The sequence below is a fragment of the Betta splendens genome, chromosome 6, assembly GCF_900634795.4.
Source record: "Betta splendens chromosome 6, fBetSpl5.4, whole genome shotgun sequence".
Classification (NCBI taxonomy): Eukaryota; Metazoa; Chordata; class Actinopteri; order Anabantiformes; family Osphronemidae; genus Betta; species Betta splendens.
In genome coordinates this window covers 19,315,250-19,332,856 of record NC_040886.2, presented here as the reverse complement: position 1 = coordinate 19,332,856, position 17,607 = coordinate 19,315,250, and the positions used below count along the sequence as shown (strand labels likewise).

Genomic DNA, 17,607 nt, shown 5'->3' with positions numbered 1-17,607 from the left:
GAGGTTCACGACTGAGTCTGACTAAAAAAGGTCGTTCACTGGTTCCGGTACTGGACGGAAGAGTGCCGACTCTTGTCGTTGAAGGTTGCGTTATCAGCCCTCGATTAGTAGTAATCGATAATCTGTTGATCAGCCTGCGTCCGTCTAGCTAGCCAGCTAGCAGCTAAGTAGTTACGCAGTAGCAGTTTGGCGTCAAGCAGCTAGTCAAACATTGGACCAATGCCTTAGAAACCATTTTCTTTGCCTCCTTCTTAAGATTTAAATGTCGACCGGTCTCGGTGGACATTGCAGAATAGACGCAAACACCGATACTAACGGTTATTATTAGGTTTTATTTTTAGCGGCCGCATTTTCCGTTTTTGGCCGAGTTAGCTAGCTAACTAGCTAGCATAGCTCTAGTTAACTCCCGTTAGCCTTCTAGCAGTGATGGCACAAACGGAGAGCCAGAAGATAAATAAAGGTAGGACGAACACCTCGCTGTTGGTTTATTTTTACACCCGTGCTTTACTTTGTTGTGTTTCTTTGTCAGTGCCGTTGTCATGAAAACCGGAATGACTCGAAGCTTAATTTTCCAGGGCGTTAGCTTTAACTAGAATGAGCTAGTTTAGCTCTTTGGTTGGCTTCACCGAACCGTCAATAAAACACGCGCTAACGTCTCTGTAGTGAACCTTATGTCTATTTCTGAATGGTTCTGTGTGATCTAACGTGTCGTTGGATTCATGTTAGCCTCAGTAGCAGCTACTAAAGCACATTGTTGCTGTTCTACCGCCGGGACCTGCTTGTTTGACATGTATTACAGCAAATCTCAGGCAGTTGCATTGTATATGTTAGATGCTAAAATTCGCCGTTAATGAAGGTTACAGCAGTTCATAGTGGTCCTGGCTGTTCTCAGCGAGTCAGGAGAAGGTATAAATACACAAAGTACTGACAAATACACAGAACCCTAATTCTTCGCTGGAGTTGAACTTGGCCAGGTTCTCCTCTAGCACAGAGTCGTTGGTTTCCTTTCTGATCAAACTCATGTTTGATCCGATGAACGTCCAGTCGAAACCACAGCTGATCTGACTTCTTGTAACGGCATCACTCCAGAGGGAACATTAGTAGTAGCAGTAGGAGACGGTTTAAAACCATTATTTGGTCAGTAAAATAAACGTTCGTTGTCACTCTAGTTGAATTCAGACATGTTTTTCATCAGGTGTTTGTTGATTTTACTTCATTTGTTGTAGTAAAGGTTGGCTGCAATCCTCTATATTCACACTGTTCCTATAAATGCTAACGATTGCCTGTGGGAAAAGAACAGTATGACCTGTAACTGAGCAGGTGGGATCAAGGACAGTCTGAGATTGGACCTCAGTAACTGATTCTTTGTGTTCCCAGCAACTCTGGCCCATGTTGACCAATGTTCAGACTGCTGCTGCAGCTCAGGCATTGGACTGAAATTAATTGGATCTATTTAGGAGTTTAAATGTGCTGACCTTAAAGGATGTCACTGTGCAGATCCACAGAACTGGACATGGGTTTTTATTCCACCAGGTCTGTCGTTCTAAGATGTTGGTACATCTTTGACTCAATTTTTTTTTTAAAACAATGATGCAAAAATTGCAAAGGTGAGCTGTCAGGAATATTGGGGGTGGGTTCTGTAAAACAATGGATTAGTTTGGAAGTTGAGGCACATCAGCTGGTCTTTGTTGGGTTCAGATGTTTTACTCCTTAACTATGTAGCTTTAAGCAGTTTAGCAGATTTTATTGACATTTTGTTTTAAACCTCAGCCTCCTTCAATGAATCAAGCTTTACAACAACATACTGTCAGTCGTCCCATCTGTTTTTGGCTGAGTTTATTGGCAACATGGCCTGTTCTTGTGACACGGCTCAACTTCCTCTCTCTTGTATTGGCACTGAACCTCTGATCTCTCAGCTTAGACTTTGCATGGCGTTGGACTGGGAGTGATCACCCAATCAGTCAAGGCGACCGGTAGAACCATGGCATCCCATCAGAGAAACTCAGTTCGGATCCTGTCCAGCCGGGAGCGAGGCTCTCAGACCTTTGGTTCTCAGCGCCTCCTGCAGCTGCTGGTGGAGGAGAAGGTCCGCTGGATGAAATGGCAGAGTCAGGTACTGTGTTCTGTTGAGTGTTGGAAAGATTTAGATTTTACTGACTGAAGAGATTCTCTGATGGTGACTGGAAACAAACGCTGGTCTTGCTCGGACTAAGGGCCTGTTCAGATGTCGCCCCCTGTGACCAGTTTAGAATGAATGTCCAGTTTCTGTGTGGTCCCATGAGGAAACCTCCTGGACCAGGTTGTTTACATTAATTAGTTAAGTAGAGTGTGATAGACTTCTGTTGTGTGTCGACATGTTTGTTTTATTTGCTGCAGACAGTGATTTACCAAGTAATTCAGTCTAATTCTACCACATACACCAGTCATACAGACTGAATGATTTCGGAGACTAGACATCAGGGGACAAGGACTGTGCTGCTCCTCTTCTCTGTTGTTTGTAAAGAATAGAAGCTCCAGTCAGTGTCATAGAATCTAGGAGGCACACGACCTGGTGAAATACTGTGGGTTATTATGGATGTGATGTCATTTTTCATAAAAGAGGTGCTTTTGAATCTAAGAGCCTGTTGTTTGTGCCTCACAGAAAGTGGAGCTCCCAGACAGCCCTCGGTCAACATTCTTGTTGGCCTTTAGCCCTGACAGGTAAGTCAGCAGGGTTTTATTCTCTTGTCTTATAAAAATGTTTTGACAAACCACTAAATGATAGTTCTGATGCTCTTCATAGGACCCTCATGGCTTCCACACATGTCAACCATAACATTTATATAACGGAGGTGAAGACTGGGAAGTGCCTCCATTCCTTAGTGGGCCATCGTAGAACTCCGTGGTGTGTGACCTTTCATCCCACGATTCCCGGCCTGGTGGCCTCTGGGTGCCTTGATGGCGAGGTTCGCATCTGGGACCTGCATGTAAGTGTGTTGTAGTGTAGCACTGGACAATGATTACACCTGAGCATCTCCTCAAAGCTCCTCTTACACACTTTGTGTAAAGTCTGGGCTTCTTTTTATACTTTTAGTTGAATCTTCTGAAGTCTGACACTTGATTTAGTGCATACCAGTGAGGTAGTATTTATTGTAACAGTATGTTTGTTACTTCCTCATTGGTGATAAATGGGTAATTGGGATGCACACGGAGGGATTTAAACACCATTAAAGGGCAAAATGTTGTTTGGAAGGTGTCCCTGCGTCTCGATTATGTGCTTATGACCTTCTGCAGGGTGGTAGTGAGAGTTGGTTCACAGAAAGCAACGTTCCCATCGCTTCCCTGGCCTTTCACCCAACTGCTCAGCTTCTCCTTATTGCCACCAACAATGAGCTCCACTTCTGGGACTGGAGCCGACCAGAACCCTTCGCTGTGGTCAAGACGGGCAGTGACACGGAGAGAGTGCGGTAGGTTGAACAGAAGAGCTGTGACAGCGGCTGTGTGTTGTTCAGGTGAAAGCGTTCCAAACTTTTTTTGTTTGTTTTATTTCAGGTTGGTAAGGTTTGACCCTCTAGGTCACAACCTCCTGACAGCAATAGTGAATCCGTCCAATCAGCAGGTAAGATCTGTTTCTGCTGAAGCCAAGCAGAACAGCAGCACTTTGCTCTCGATCTTTAATGACTTTTATTAATCATTATTGCTAAAGTTGTATTTGCCCTTTTGACTTTTGATTAACCTTTAAGCTAATGAGCATTGTTGCCCTGTGTCTTTTAGAATGAGGAGGATTCGGAGGTTCCCATGGACAGTGTGGAGATTCCTCACTTCCGTCAGCGCTCCTTCCTGCCCTCCCAGCCTGTTCGCCGTACACCCATCCTGCACAACTTCCTCCACATTTTGTCCTCTCGCTCTCCAGGGGCTCAGGCAGGAGCCGAACAGCCACGTCCTCTAGGTGAGAATGGAGGCACTGTTGGAGAGTCTCCCAGCATGCCTCTGGCTCAGTACCCTAGCTCTGAACGTGGGCCTTTGTTCCCTGGCTGCACCCAGCACCTGGGCATGGTTTGCCTGTGTAGCCGCTGCTCCATCAGTCGAAATCCCTCTTTGAGCACTGATGGCTCTTCTGGAACCCTTTCTGATCCCAGGGTACCCTCCAATGTTCCCCAGCCCCCCCCAGCATCCACCTTCTCTTCAGCTCGTACAGAGCCCAGACAACCCACAGAACGAACCTCAGCCTTCACCTCAGTCTGCTACAGTGCCGGTGCTTCTCTTAATCCCACCACACCGAGCAGCATCGAGCCACATTCCACCTCCCGACCAGGACCTGACTGGACACGCAGCTTGCTTAGCATGAGGGATGGTGGGGTTGGTCCAGCTATGCTACCTCCCAGAACCTCCTCCCCATCCTCCATCAGCCTTCTGTCAGTGCTCCGTCAGCAGGACAGCTCGTCCCACTCACCCGTCTACACCTCTGCTACTGAAGGACGGGGTTTTCCCCATCAAGGAGAGCCCGGCGGCAGAGATGCTGCTGGGACAAGCAGCGGACATCACCCGTTTTGGGACGGCTCTCGCAGCAACTCTGCATCTTTCCGTAACGTGCTGCAGTGTAACTTGAGTCGCTACTTCATGGAGTTTGACCGCATGCAGGACCTGGAGCCACCTTTAGGGGGAAGCATGACTGATGGAAACCATGAGCAAAGCCAAGAACTGCTTAATAATAATATGGACCCAGACAGGCCTGGGCCTTCCTCATCATCCTCCTCCTCCTCCACCCCTGCCATCATCCACTACCAGCCTCCTCTCCCGCCTCCCCCTACCTCCCACAGCCTCGAGAACAATGTCCCTCCCCCTGCCTCCCGAGGCCATCTTAACCGGTGCCGGGCCTGCCACAACCTGCTGACCTTTAACCATGACTCTCAGCGCTGGGAACGTACAAACCAAGCCTCTTCCACCTCTGCCTCCACATTTGAGCCCTCTTCCTCGTCCTCCCTATGGCAGACTGAAGCAGGCAGGAGGACTCTAGACGCAGCCCAAGACAGGAGGGTGCTTCCTGAGCCTCATGAGCAGCACCCTCCCCCTGGAGGTGGAACAGTAAGAGGTGTGGCCTTTCCTATAGCTCCAGCCTCCAGCCAGCCTGGAGAGCAGACTGTGGGCTTGGTGTATAACCAGGACACAGCGCAGTGGGAAAGGGTGTACAGACAGGCCGCAGGCAGCCGGGCGGCAGAGCCACAGGAGGCCTTAAGCCAAGAGATGCCTGTTGATCCTCCAGATGAGGACTCTCTGAGGAGGTACCTTGTCTACACACAGCAACACTCCATTCAATAAACCTTAACGTCAAGCTTTCCTTTAGTTGTTTTATAGGAAGAAATAGCATTTTACAGTTTAAGTTCACTCTGGTCTGTATTGTGTTGGTTTCACACAGACGACTTTTGGAATCATCTCTGTTATCCCTGTCTCGATATGACATGTCTGGGTCAAGAGACCACCCCATCTACCCTGACCCAGCCAGGTACAGTACCACCCACTTAATGTGCATTTGAATGATTAGTCTGAGATGCGATATATCTCCCCAGCACAAACTGAAAGTTACATTTAATTAACAAGTGTCATTGCTCAGTCAAACCACAGGAAAAAGATTTAGAAACATCTTTATTTGTCATATGTCACAGTTTGTTGCAATGAAATTTGTCCTCTGCATCTGACCCATACCACTGGGGGAGTACACATGGCGCCTGGGGAACTAGTGTGAAGTGTCTTGCACAAGGGCTCAACTGGGTTCCAACTGGCGACCTTCTGCTTCCCAGTGCTCTACCCATTAAGCTACCAGGCCACGGAAGTCATGTGTCAATAAGTAAAACATTGATGACTTTCATACATACCAATCATGACCTCTGTCCTGGGTTGAAAGGTCACTGAGTTCACACTTCATGCCACTGAAGATGAAATAAATCCAATAAGTCACCAAGAATTATTTACTTGTCACATCATCAGTTTAACTATTGTCTAAACCCGTTACACATTTTACTGTGTTGCCCAGGCTTTCACCTGCCGCCTACTATGCTCAGAGAATGATCCAGTATCTCTCCAGACGTGACAGCATTCGGCAGCGCTCGCTCCGATACCAACAGAATCGCCTTAGGGCAATGTCGTCTTCATCAGACAGCCCTGCCAGCAATCCGTCCAGCTCAGTTGACAACAGTGATGTGGACTTTGAAGAGCTGGAGTAAGTCTCATCTCGTCTTTTCAAGGTTTAATTCCTCCACTTGTGTCAAATCAGACATAGCTGAGTTGAACTCCAAGTCAGTGTGAGGAAGGTACTCATTCCGGTTACATCAGGTGAATTAATAGCACAGCTAAATAGAAAATCTGAGCAGCAGCAGGAGGCCGTGGCAAGGCAGACCTAGGCCACCAGCTGGACCAGGGACAGAGGGCAGAACAGGAACAAGCAAATGTGAACTACTTATGGTTGTTGTGCAGGGTATTAGACAGCCGTTCATTGCCCCTTCTTTCAGCAGTGATAACGGAGATCGAGCCAGGCACAGGACGCCACGCAACGCCAGGATGTCTGCGCCCTCGCTGGGTCGCTTCGTCCCACGGTGAGTCCGCTCGTTGTTGCATCAGTTGCTATAGTAATCTTGTATATGCCTGATTACTATAGCAACCAATATATATCCCTATAAACTTGTAAATTTCTGATTATAGTTAATAGCCACATTTATGTTTATATTATGTTCATTTATATTTGCATGACCCTGATCACTATCCATGAATACAGTTCTCCTTCCCATCCATATTACTGCTTATAGCACTTCTGGTTTGACCTAAACTGCATTTCATTGCCCTGTATTTGTTTACAAGTACTTGTGTACTTACATATGTAATGACAATAAAGTTGAATCGATTCTAATCTTATCTAAGACGCTGTCAGTGATGTGAAGCTTTTATGTGGTGTGTGTTTGCTGTTACACATGAAGGCGTTTTCTCCTACCTGAATACCTGCCCTACGCTGGAATCTTCCATGAGAGAGGGCAGCCTGGCCTGGCTACACACTCCTCTGTCAACAGAGTGCTGGCTGGTAAATACATGTGCACACACACACACACACACACACACACACGCCAAACTCAGGATGAGTCTGTCAATGTTGTTTCAGGGGCGTCAATTGGAGATGGTCAGTCTGCGGTTGCCAGCAACATTGCTAACACCACCTTCCGCCTGCAGTGGTGGGACTTCACCAAGTTTGACCTTCCTGAGATCAGTAATGGTAAATAGCCGTTACCGATTCTAAAGCGATGCTTGACACAAAATGTACGTTGAAATCTTCCAGGTCAAGATGACTGGGTTAGTTGGGTAATGGCTCTGTAGCATTTTGGACAGTTCTATGTTTTTAGCCATCTAAGAAAAAATATGGGTGTGCATTTTGTTTTAGGTGAATCTAAAGTGCCTCAAATCTCTTGTTTTCAATTCTTGGATGCCACAGGTTCATTTGTTGTATTTGTGTCTCCTCTTCAGCCTCAGTCAATGTTCTGGTGCCAAACTGTAAAATCTATAACGATGCCAGTTGCGACATTTCTGCGGATGGTCAGCTGCTGGCTGTTTTCATTCCCAGCAGTCAGCGGGGTTTTCCAGATGAAGGGATCCTGGCTATCTACTCTCTGGCTCCCCACAACCTCGGAGAGATGCTCTACACAAAGAGATTCGGTACAGCAGCCTTCTGCTTTCTGTGGTTGCAGAATCTTCCAACAGATCCATCCAACAGATCACCTGCATGATTCTTACCACACATCATGATGCTGAAAGTTCAGCTTTACTGTTGAAAACTGTTTGACTTGTTTGTGCCTTGGACAGGTCCAAATGCCATCTCTGTCAGCCTGTCGCCCATGGGCTGCTATGTGATGGTGGGCCTGGCCTCTCGCAGGATCCTGCTCCATCCCACTACTGACCACATGGTGGCGCAAGTCTTCCGCCTCCAGCAGCCACACGGAGGAGAGACTTCCATCAGGGTGAGACTGAGGTTTACTCACAGAATGTTACACTCAGAGTTTTACTGTTCTGCAGCAGAACACTTAACCTAGAATGAATCCTTTGGCTGGAGTAAAGTGATTAAAATCAGCTGAACTAAATCGAGGAGGCTTCTCTGAAGGTTGGAAACACATCAGCAAATGTTTCCTACATGTGAAAATCTTTACCACTACCTGTAAACCCGCTGTGATTGAGGAAAAATATAGCATTGAGGTTTGTTTCAGCCGCTGCTGTTCTGTGTTTCAGATGGTGTTTAATGTGGTTTATCCGATGGCTCCAGACCAGAGGCGCCATGTCAGCATAAATTCTGCTCGGTGGCTGCCGGATCCAGGGATGGGTCTGGCTTATGGGACCAATAAGGGAGATCTGGTCATCTGTCGGCCTGTGTGAGTGTCTATCGCTGGTAAAAAACGGAACTCAACTCAATTATTGATTTGAAAACTCTGTTGTGGTCGCGACTAACTAAGGTCTACTAATAACACATTGGTACTAAGTAGGATTTTCCTACTTGGGCTTTAAATGAATCAACATGGTTCCAAAAGTAATTGCTCCACATGGTCCTCAGCCGGTTGCTACTAAGACATCTACTCATCATATGTATGTATTATAAAGGACAGGCAAATGTGAAATGACTGCAAGCTGATACCTTTGCTCTTCGTAGGTTTGTATGTGGAAGCTGAGCTCAGTTGAGAAACCTCCTCCAACATTATATTCAAACCATCACGCTGGTTTTCTCTCTGTTTTATCAGGAGCTCAATCATCTTGTGCTTCTTCTTTGTGAAGTGGTTTCCAAATAAACTTGTAGGTGTATAAAGAGCTTCTCTTCCACACTGATGAGAGTGGCCATTAGGATAATCTCATCAGTTCACAACAGGAAGAGCATCAATTGGAGAAGCTCAATCAGTGTTTTAATTAATGAAGTTGTGCTGTGTGGTTTCATGAAGAAAACACGTCTCTGCTATTAGGAAGGAAGGAAGCCAATTAAGTGTGTGCGTGTCTCTGCGTGTCTCTGGGTGTGTCTGTGTGTCTCTGTGTGTCTGCGTGTGTCTGGTGCCAGGTTCTATCGCAGTGACGGTGAGTCCCCCGGAGAGATGAACAGTGAACCTTTGTTCTCTGTCAACAACAGTGGAACCAGCCGGACCCGAGGTTCTGACCGACCAGGGTGAGTACCACTGATAGCGTCTGCTGACTGCTGCTTATCCTGGCCTCTTTCTTCACACTAATCAGTCACGACGAGTTGCTGCTTTCTTAAACTAAACAGTGTTAATAAATGTTCAACCACCTCCAGGCCTTAAATCTGTCTGAGCAGTCATGCAGAACCAGGCCACACCTGACCTTAAGGCTGAGAGTCCGGTGAATGAACTGAGAAGCTTTCTTGTAGTTCTGACATGTTTTCGTTTTAGTGTGAAACCATCAATGTGTCACCATGTAATGATTTCCAGGCCGAGTCGCTCTGGCTGGAGACTGGACAGAGACATGGGGTTGATGAACGCCATTGGTCTTCAGCCCCGACATCCCACCCCCTCAGTGACATCTCAAGGAACCCAGACGCCCATCGTCCAGCTACAGAACGCCGAGACCCAAACGGAGAGGGAGCTGTCTGAGCCCAGCGTCTCCCAGCCACACCCCAGTACGATACACCTCATTAAAGAAGGAGCTTCACATCCCTCTCCCTCCTTGGGCTTTGACATGTGCCTCTTCCTTGCAGACCTCCCTCCTGAGGCTCCAGCCACCAGCCGAGAAGCTGCAGGGCAGACGGAGACGCAGCAGAGCAGCAGATCTCAGCACAGCGTCCAGGGTGAACCGTCGGCCGAAGCCAACGCATCCACAGCTGGTACTGCCCCCGTCAGCCTCATTCTGATGTCACAGTGTCTACATGCAATAATGTTCCTAGTTACCGTCCTACCTTTTGCAGTAGCCAACATGGCTAATAAAGAATGTTTGGTAGATGCAGCTCATCGCATTCTCACTTCAGACCAACTAAACACTATTGTTGACCGTGTTTACACACAATTACAAGGTTAATGGTTCAAATCCTGCTGCAAATAAAAGGAATTGGATTAAGTCTAGTCTTGTGCCATCAGCAGTTGATATGTGATCCTGTAATACCTCTCTTTGCTCCAGGAGAGGCTTCGGAGTTTGGTTCTGGTGAAGACGCCCTGGCACGCATCCGCCGACTGATCGCAGAGGGCGGCATGACGGCCGTGGTCCAGCGGGAGCAGAGCACCACCATGGCCTCCATGGGTGGCTTCGGGAACAACATCATCGTCAGCCATCGCATTCACCGTGGCTCCCAGACGGGCGCTGGGGCCTCCAGGGCTGCAGCAGACCCTGTGATGGCAGCCCTCTCCTCCTCTTCGGCTCCTCTCCTCTTCACACAGAGCGCGTTCCCTCCATCTCAAACTTCTTCCCCATCTGAACACATGGCTCCTGTGTGGGGCCGCCCGGTGGTGTCGGGCCCCCAGCCCTCTGACCTGCCTCTGGCTGTGGACCTGGGTGAAGTGTTTGATGGGGGACGGATGGACAACGACTCGTTACAGGGTCCTGCCTCCTCCTCCTCTTCTTCCTCCTCTCCCCATAGCCTCCTCCCAGGCAGCGGAGGCAGGGGCCCCACCAGTTACCCCGGGGACCCATACAGCAGGTAGTTCTGCTGTGGATTATGGAAAAACAGTGCCAGCCGCACGTCAAAGCCTTACCATAAGAGAAATGGGTGCTGCTTGGACCCTGCACGGTGACCCACCCTTCCCCAAATCCCTGAGCACCGCTGCTGTGACTTTCTCTGCACAGAAACTGGACTGAAGCTGAACTGTGATCATTCCTCTGCAAAAAGGGCTTCTGCCGGTTCACGGCCCGTTTGACTTTGAGCTGGATGAAGACCAGGTGCTGTGTGATGGTGGTCAGGCTTCTCCACGCTTACGTCAGCCCCCGTGTGTGTGTGTGTGTGTGTGTGTGTGTGTGTGTGTGTGTGTGTGTGTGTGTGTGTGTGTGTGTGTGTGTGTGTGTGTGTGTGTGTGTGTGTGTGTGTGTGTGTGTGTGTGTGTGTGTGTGTGTGTGTGTGTGTGTGTGTGTGTGTGTGTGTGTGTGTGTGAGTGTAAACTCAGCACTACTGTGTTTTAGTAGCGTGTAATTATGATGTGGAGGCTGGACTCTAATCATGGAGGCAGCGGCCGAGGACTCAGCTGAATTTTCTGCATGGCTTTTAAATGCTGCACTTCATGAATCTGAGGTGTTTGAAGCTGGAGAGAAGAACCATCATCATGTCATCGTGAGCTGCTCTGAACCAGCTGCACTGTGGTGTGTTTGGTGCTAGTGAGCGACACATGGTTTCATTGACCTACGGACACTTCAGTAATACTGCTGTTTTCTTGTATCTCCCTCTGTGAAATGGATCACACACAAGATGAATCTCCACAGTTTGCTTAAAAGAAAATTAAGTGTCTGCAGCGGACGAAGATCCTGCTGCTGTGTCGAGTCTGTCAAACAGAACCAGGGACCCGGTGCGACGGTTCAGAACACCAGGCATTCGGTGCTTTAGTTTAATTTCTGGCGTCACTGCTCAACTTCTGCCAGTTGTTTGAAACTTGAATAGCTTTTTCTGTAAAAAAAGAATCACATGTTTGTTTTTTCTGGGCAGGAAGTAAAAGCCGTTGGTGGTCAGGCTGTTTTTACACTGCAGCTACCTGAACAAGGTTCTGGTTCTGTTACTGTTCCATTCAGGTCAGTGTGACTTGTTTGCTGTGGGGCTGCAGTCGTGATTCAGCTCAGCCCTTCATTGAGCCAGAACCGGGTTCATTGAGCTTGTCCAGAGTAGTGACACATAGTGGTTCCACTGTCTAATGGGACCAGCTCCATGTCCGGGTCACAGTAGAACACCTCTGACCTGTCGTCGTCGTCCTCCTCATCGCCAAACTCCTGCACAAAGAAGCTTGAATTTCTCTGAAGGAGCTCTACTTGTGTCGCATGACGTGGGGTCAGGGCTCTGACCCACGGCGTTGGGTTTGAGTCGTGAGGCAGTGATGACGGAACAGAGTCCGGGCGAGGACCTGAGTGCTCCTCCTGACTTTACTTGATTTATGAACATTTTAAGGTCCAACTGTCGGCACAGCTCTTTTCTGTCCGTCAGTTCTTTGCTTTGACTTTTAGATGTGACGTCATTAAAGAGCTTTGAGACATTTTATCATCATAGTCATTGAATACTTTCAAAAGGTTTCACACACCAGTGTCATATTGGTGTCACGCTGCTGAAGGTTTCTGCATGTCAGGCTCCGTCTGACGTCTGCACAGTGATGTAACAACACTCAGGTAGTCATTTAGAGCAACAGTTAATAAATTATTTATTGGGCAAACCCTGCGCTTTAATGCTTGGTTCATGATCTAAAGTCAACATGCTGCAGGTTAGTACTGATGCAAGTGACAGCAAAACCCAAGGAAACGGCAGAACCAGAACCGAGCTTCTGTGGCGGTAGAAGTACCTTTTTAATAGATGTAAGAACTGAGTCAGAAGGAGGAGATGCTGTCATCTACTAATGAGGATCAATGAGCCACGGCTTCGCCGGCTGCTTATAAAGAGCTGCCACTGTTGCTGCTGATGCATAGACCAGCAGCACTGGAGCCGCTCAGATGTCCGGTAAGTCCAGCGTCTTTCTCGGTTCTGACCCTGATCGTGGACATGGCTAAAATGTTTGCTACTGTATGCTGCGATCAGGCTCCAGTAATGTACATTTTATGATGCTTTGTGAATCGGAATAGCAGTAGGACTGTTGGTGTTACCATGGCGACCTGACTCTAACCGGACTGAGGTCTGTTGCTCTACAGGAATCATGGCGCCGCGTGTCAATGCCTCGTGTCAGCCTCCAGTCCGATGGGGATGTCCCTACAATGTGGCTCAACTGGTGCTCATTGTCATGGTAACCACCTCCATCAGCATCATCACCGCGCTGGGAAACACGCTGGTCATCCTTTCCATTAAAGTCAACCCCCGCCTGCGCACTGTCAACAACTACTTCCTGCTGAGCCTGGCACTGGCTGACCTGGTCATCGGCCTGGTCTCCATGAACCTGTACACGCTCTACCTGCTGCAGGGCCACTGGCCTCTCGGTGCTGTTCTCTGCGACCTGTGGCTGGTTCTGGACTACGTGGTGAGCAGCGCCTCGGTTATGAACCTGCTTCTCATCAGTTTGGATCGGTACCTCTGTGTGACGCGGCCCCTCAGCTACCCGCTGAGGCGGACGGGCCGGGTGGCCGGCCTGATGATCGCAGCCGCCTGGCTCGCGCCCCTCGTCCTCTGGGCCCCCACCATCCTCAGCTGGCAGTGGGTTGGGGGCAGACGGGTGGTCCCCGATGGGCACTGCTACATCCATCTGCTGGCCAGTCCTGCTGTCACTCTGGGGACCACGCTTCCCTCCTTCTACCTGCCCGCAGTCATCATGATCGTCCTGTACAGCTGCCTGTCTGCCGCCAGCCACGGCAACCTGGGCGCAGTCGGGTCCCAGCGGGACGGACCCGAGGCGCCCGGTCCATCTGCTATCAAACAACAGCGCCAGGCGACCTCTGGACAACCGGAGGGCAGCGATTCGAAGCTTACGCCTAAAACGCGAGCGACCTCAAACACCGACCTGCACAGGACGGCGTCGGCGGTTCTGTCCGCCCGCCCCGGTCTCGGGTCCAGAGAGAGGAGGCGGCGCCGAGTGATGGCGAGGGAGCGGCGGGTCACGAGGACCGTCCTGTCCATCCTGCTGGCCTTCGTCCTCACCTGGACGCCGTACAACGTCATGGCCGTGGTCGCCGCCTTCTGCCACGTGTGCGTCCCCGACGCGCTGTGGGCCACCGGCTACTGGCTGTGCTACGTCAACAGCGCCGTCAACCCCGGCTGCTACGCCCTGTGCAACGTCACCTTCAGGAGAACTTTCCGCAGCCTCGTGCGCTGCCGCAGGAACACGCTTCGATGACCGGGCCGACCCAGAGAAAAAGCCGTTCAGACCCATGTTCTCACTGTTTGTCTGTGACGCTTTTCATTTATGCAGGTGATGTTTATCCCCAAGGTTCTGTTCAGTGGTTCTGGGGTGTCCCATGTAAAAGGAGCACTAGTTTAACAACAATGACATGTTTTTTTCACATTTAGCTAAATGTAAAAAAAGGCTAAATGTAAACAACAAATATAAATGGTAGTGTAAATATAAATGTTCGCCGAGCTGATTTCAGATCGGTGACGCGGACTCAGACGGTGCGCACAGCCCCACTCACACCTGACTGTGGACCGGTGGACAACACTGGAGGCGAACCTGAAGTCCGCGTCACTGATCTGAGATCAGCATTACGAGCGCTGTTTGAGGGTAGGGGTGGAGTCTACTTGCACATTCATGAATATTCAGTTTTACGCTATGCGGACATTTAAAAATTATTTACATTTAGAGATAATATTTACATTATTTTTACATTTAATATTTAAATTCCCATTTAACATTTAGACTTTGCCGCATTTATCTAATTGTGAGAAAACTAGTTACGTGCTCATTTTACATTCGGCACCATACTGGGTGAGATCTGTCCCACTTGACCGCTGCTGAACAGAACCTTTGTGATGAGGGAGAGGCTGAAAGGTGTCCAGGCCACAGAGGTTCTGGTCATGGTTGATACTGCGCCAGTTCCAATCGTTTTGATAAAGATGAGATGTGCAAAACCAAACGCATGGTTTTGTATTTCATATAATTACTTATGAATAAAGTGAAGTTGCTAACCTGTTTATTGTAAGTCAATCACTAGAGCCAATGAACACACCGGGTCAGCACCAAGTCCAGTACAGTATTTAATTTCTTTTTACATAAGTCGCATGTTTTTTTCAACATTCTGTAGTTCAAAAAATAGATTTTGTGGATTTTATGGTTACAGTGAACCTCAATGTTTTGGAGGCGAAGGTCCAAAGCCCAGATGTCATCGTCCCAGTCCATGGAGTTAAGTTCAGACTGGGTCAGAACATCTGAGCTGTTAGAGCTACAGAAAACCTACCTGTTAAAACACTACGGACTTTTTCCATTAACTCGTGGGAAACGTCCACAAACACATCAAATCACAAATAGGTAAAACAAGAACAAGTGGAAGGACGTGAAGCTGGTTCTGGTCTCGGACCAAGGACTGCAGCGGGAACCTGGTGCCGCCTGCATCTTCTGCCGCTAGTTGGACTTCCTCCCACCTGCAGCGAGATAATAATGATAGTTATCACAGGAACCAAGCAGCTGCTGCCCACATTCCTGCCGAGTGACGGAACCACGCCAACGCCAACGCTGCGCTGAAGGCTCGGACCGGGCCCTCAGGCCAGAACCGGTGCCTGACCACACGAAGGGTTTAGGAACGCGCACATCAGCAGTGGGCATCTACTCTCAGAACCAGAACCCGACCCAGCGGGGCTCACCTCCGGTTCCTTTGACTTTGGGGCTGCAGGGTTTGGACACTTTGACGGTGGCGAGACACTCGGCGTTGAAGAGCGCTCGCTTCAGCGTCCCTGATCGAGTCTTGGTTTTGGTGGCAGAATCGCAGGATCCCCACGGTCCAAACTTATACTTGCAGTCACCTGGAACAAAGTGCAGCAGTAAATTCACCAGAATCAAACCGAACCAAGCCAGCGCCAAGAGTTCTGGGCGAAGTCTAGCTCTGAGCTACGTTTTTTATACGTTTGTGCGTCAAACTGAACACACGGAGGCTGAACGTGTGGACTCGGCCCAACTACTTACTGATGTCCTTCTTCCAGTTGCAGGGGATCCGGCAGGGGATCTTGTCGGTAACCTCTCTGCAGGTGGCGTCTCTCAGTCCATCTCCACAGTCTCCCTTCTCTGGGACACACTTCCCGTACTGGGTCTCTGCCGAGCTGCACTCCGACTCGGGCCTGGGTTTCCCTCCTGGAGGAACCGGATCAGACTTGTGACTTGAGACATTGGACATCTGAACTGTCAGCAGTTTGTGGGTGTTCACACCAGCCACTGCTTCACTGGGACAATGAGGAAGTGTCCAGAACCAGAACCGTCACTTTTCAAACTCTACCACATTTATTCTAAACTCTGGACACGAGTGGATCTTTCTCTACGTCACAGTTTGACTCCTTGATTCCTGACCGAGCTCACCTTTGTGGGTTTTGGGTCGTCTGCTTGCTTCGGTGCTGAGCATCAGGGCCAGAAGCAGCAGCAGCAGCAGCGTCACTGAAAGCAAACTTCTCATCCTGCTTCCACAGAACCAGCAGAAAAACAGAGTCATGAACAAGAATCAAACATTCAAACACAAGATTTAAAAAACACAAATAACCAAGAATAAACCAAAGCAGAGCGTGTGCTGTGGTTTGGACCGGCTGGGGCCAGATGGTCCAAATTTAGTTCAAATCAAATCTGCTCTCTTTTCAGCTCGCTCCCCAAATCTCACAGAGCTTAAAGCAAATAATCGGACTATTGTAGTCACAGCAGCTCGAGGATTATAAAAGTAGGCTAATGTATTCAGACACTGCTCCTGTTGTCAGGACATATTCTGATTTAGTTCTGGTTCTTCAGCGTCTGATGAGCCCCACCAGAACTGGGGAGCAGCTCTTGGCTCAGCTTTCACAAAGAGAGAGTCAATTACCCAGAGAGCCTCGCTCTCGCTCTGAGAAATGACAGACTCCTCTTTCACATGTCAGCTGGCAGCGCTTTATGAGAAAGAGGCGGCTCAGCAGGCCTCCAGTCCGGCCTTCCTCACTGAGGAAGAGGAGGGCGGCCCTCAAAGAGCCTTTAGATTCCCCCTCAAAAGGATCCTGATTCACTGGGCCCAAACAAAGCCTCAAAGCCCAGCACCGATTCCGTCCACATCTCTGGACCCCCCCAGAAGCAGCAGAAGAATTAGCATAAGAAAACAAAGCGTGAAGAAAAGCAGAGAAGCTCCCGTCGCTTCGCCAGCGACAACATTTACAGGAAGTTCCTCTTGAACTCGTTTTTAGCCATGAAAAACGGAACGTTCGCCTGAGATCACACGTTTGATTTGAGACACGGACCGAATAAAGCTGGAGCCCAATCTCACGACGAACCGAACTTGCGCAAAGTGAGTAGAGGCCAGAACAACTGCACGAACACACAACCACTGACGTCACAAATCTGTCAATCAGCGTCAGGGCGAAGTGGAACACGAATCAAGTTTGGGTCAGAACAGCTGCTCCAAAAGAATTTGCCGTTTGAGTTTCCTCGGCCTGAGACAGGAAACACGCAGAACCCGCTCCGAACCGAGCCTCACGCGACAAACAGAGCCGCACACGTTCGAGCAGAGAAAACAAAGCAAAACTTACTTGTCGGGTTCGGAGCAGCCGGTCGCGCTGTGGAGTCGTCGCCTTCTGTCGCTGCTTCAGCTTCTGCAGCTCAACCCCCTCACACACACGCACGCACGCCGCGCACGAGCACACAATGAAAACCAGCCTCGCGGTGACGTCACTGGCTCTAATCCTCCTCTCGCCCCGAGGACCAGAGCGAGCCCGGATCAGTTGTGAGTGTGAGTCTTTGTTCTGTCCAGATGTGTGGATTGGACCCAGTGAGAACATAGCTGTGGTACTGGAACATCTTGACAGTACCAGTACACACTGTGGTTCTGCTGAGTGGTTATGCCTGG

The 17,607-nt window shown here is 49.2% G+C and overlaps 3 protein-coding genes across 6 annotated transcripts; 2 read left to right on the top strand and 1 right to left on the bottom strand.

Annotated features, from left to right (window-relative positions):
- Positions 1–110: 110 nt before the first annotated feature.
- Positions 111–12,172, top strand: ambra1b (autophagy/beclin-1 regulator 1b). 3 transcript variants are annotated; one of them, XM_029154412.3, is made up of 19 exons: positions 111–460; positions 1,922–2,113; positions 2,642–2,700; positions 2,783–2,966; positions 3,274–3,446; positions 3,532–3,598; positions 3,754–5,261; positions 5,396–5,482; positions 6,011–6,196; positions 6,486–6,569; positions 6,948–7,048; positions 7,127–7,237; positions 7,486–7,674; positions 7,822–7,976; positions 8,242–8,381; positions 9,053–9,157; positions 9,438–9,625; positions 9,704–9,829; positions 10,120–12,172. In XM_029154412.3, exons 2-19 carry the CDS (start codon positions 1,982–1,984, stop codon positions 10,638–10,640), a joined length of 4,116 nt encoding a protein of 1,371 aa, XP_029010245.1. In that variant the 5' UTR covers positions 111–460; positions 1,922–1,981; the 3' UTR covers positions 10,641–12,172. The 3 variants fall into 3 exon arrangements, with proteins under 3 accessions (XP_029010245.1, XP_029010246.1, XP_029010244.1); XM_029154413.3 differs by having other exon boundaries at positions 1,917–2,113; positions 6,489–6,569; XM_029154411.3 differs by having other exon boundaries at positions 1,917–2,113.
- A 313-nt stretch (positions 12,173–12,485) lies between these two features.
- Positions 12,486–14,735, top strand: chrm4b (cholinergic receptor, muscarinic 4b). Its single transcript, XM_029154422.3, has 2 exons — positions 12,486–12,622; positions 12,811–14,735. The coding sequence occupies exons 1-2, from the start codon at positions 12,616–12,618 to the stop codon at positions 13,941–13,943; spliced, it is 1,140 nt and encodes a 379-aa protein (XP_029010255.1). The 5' UTR covers positions 12,486–12,615; the 3' UTR covers positions 13,944–14,735.
- A 52-nt stretch (positions 14,736–14,787) lies between these two features.
- On the bottom strand, positions 14,788–17,448 carry mdkb (midkine b). Of its 2 annotated transcripts, none has more exons than XM_029154423.3 (5): positions 17,291–17,448; positions 16,110–16,204; positions 15,723–15,887; positions 15,404–15,562; positions 14,788–15,184 (listed from the first exon to the last, which is right to left on the bottom strand). In XM_029154423.3, exons 2-5 carry the CDS (start codon positions 16,201–16,203, stop codon positions 15,165–15,167), a joined length of 438 nt encoding a protein of 145 aa, XP_029010256.1. In that variant the 5' UTR covers position 16,204; positions 17,291–17,448; the 3' UTR covers positions 14,788–15,164. The 2 variants fall into 2 exon arrangements, with proteins under 2 accessions (XP_029010256.1, XP_055365888.1); XM_055509913.1 differs by having other exon boundaries at positions 16,110–16,207; positions 17,291–17,431.
- Positions 17,449–17,607: the final 159 nt, after the last annotated feature.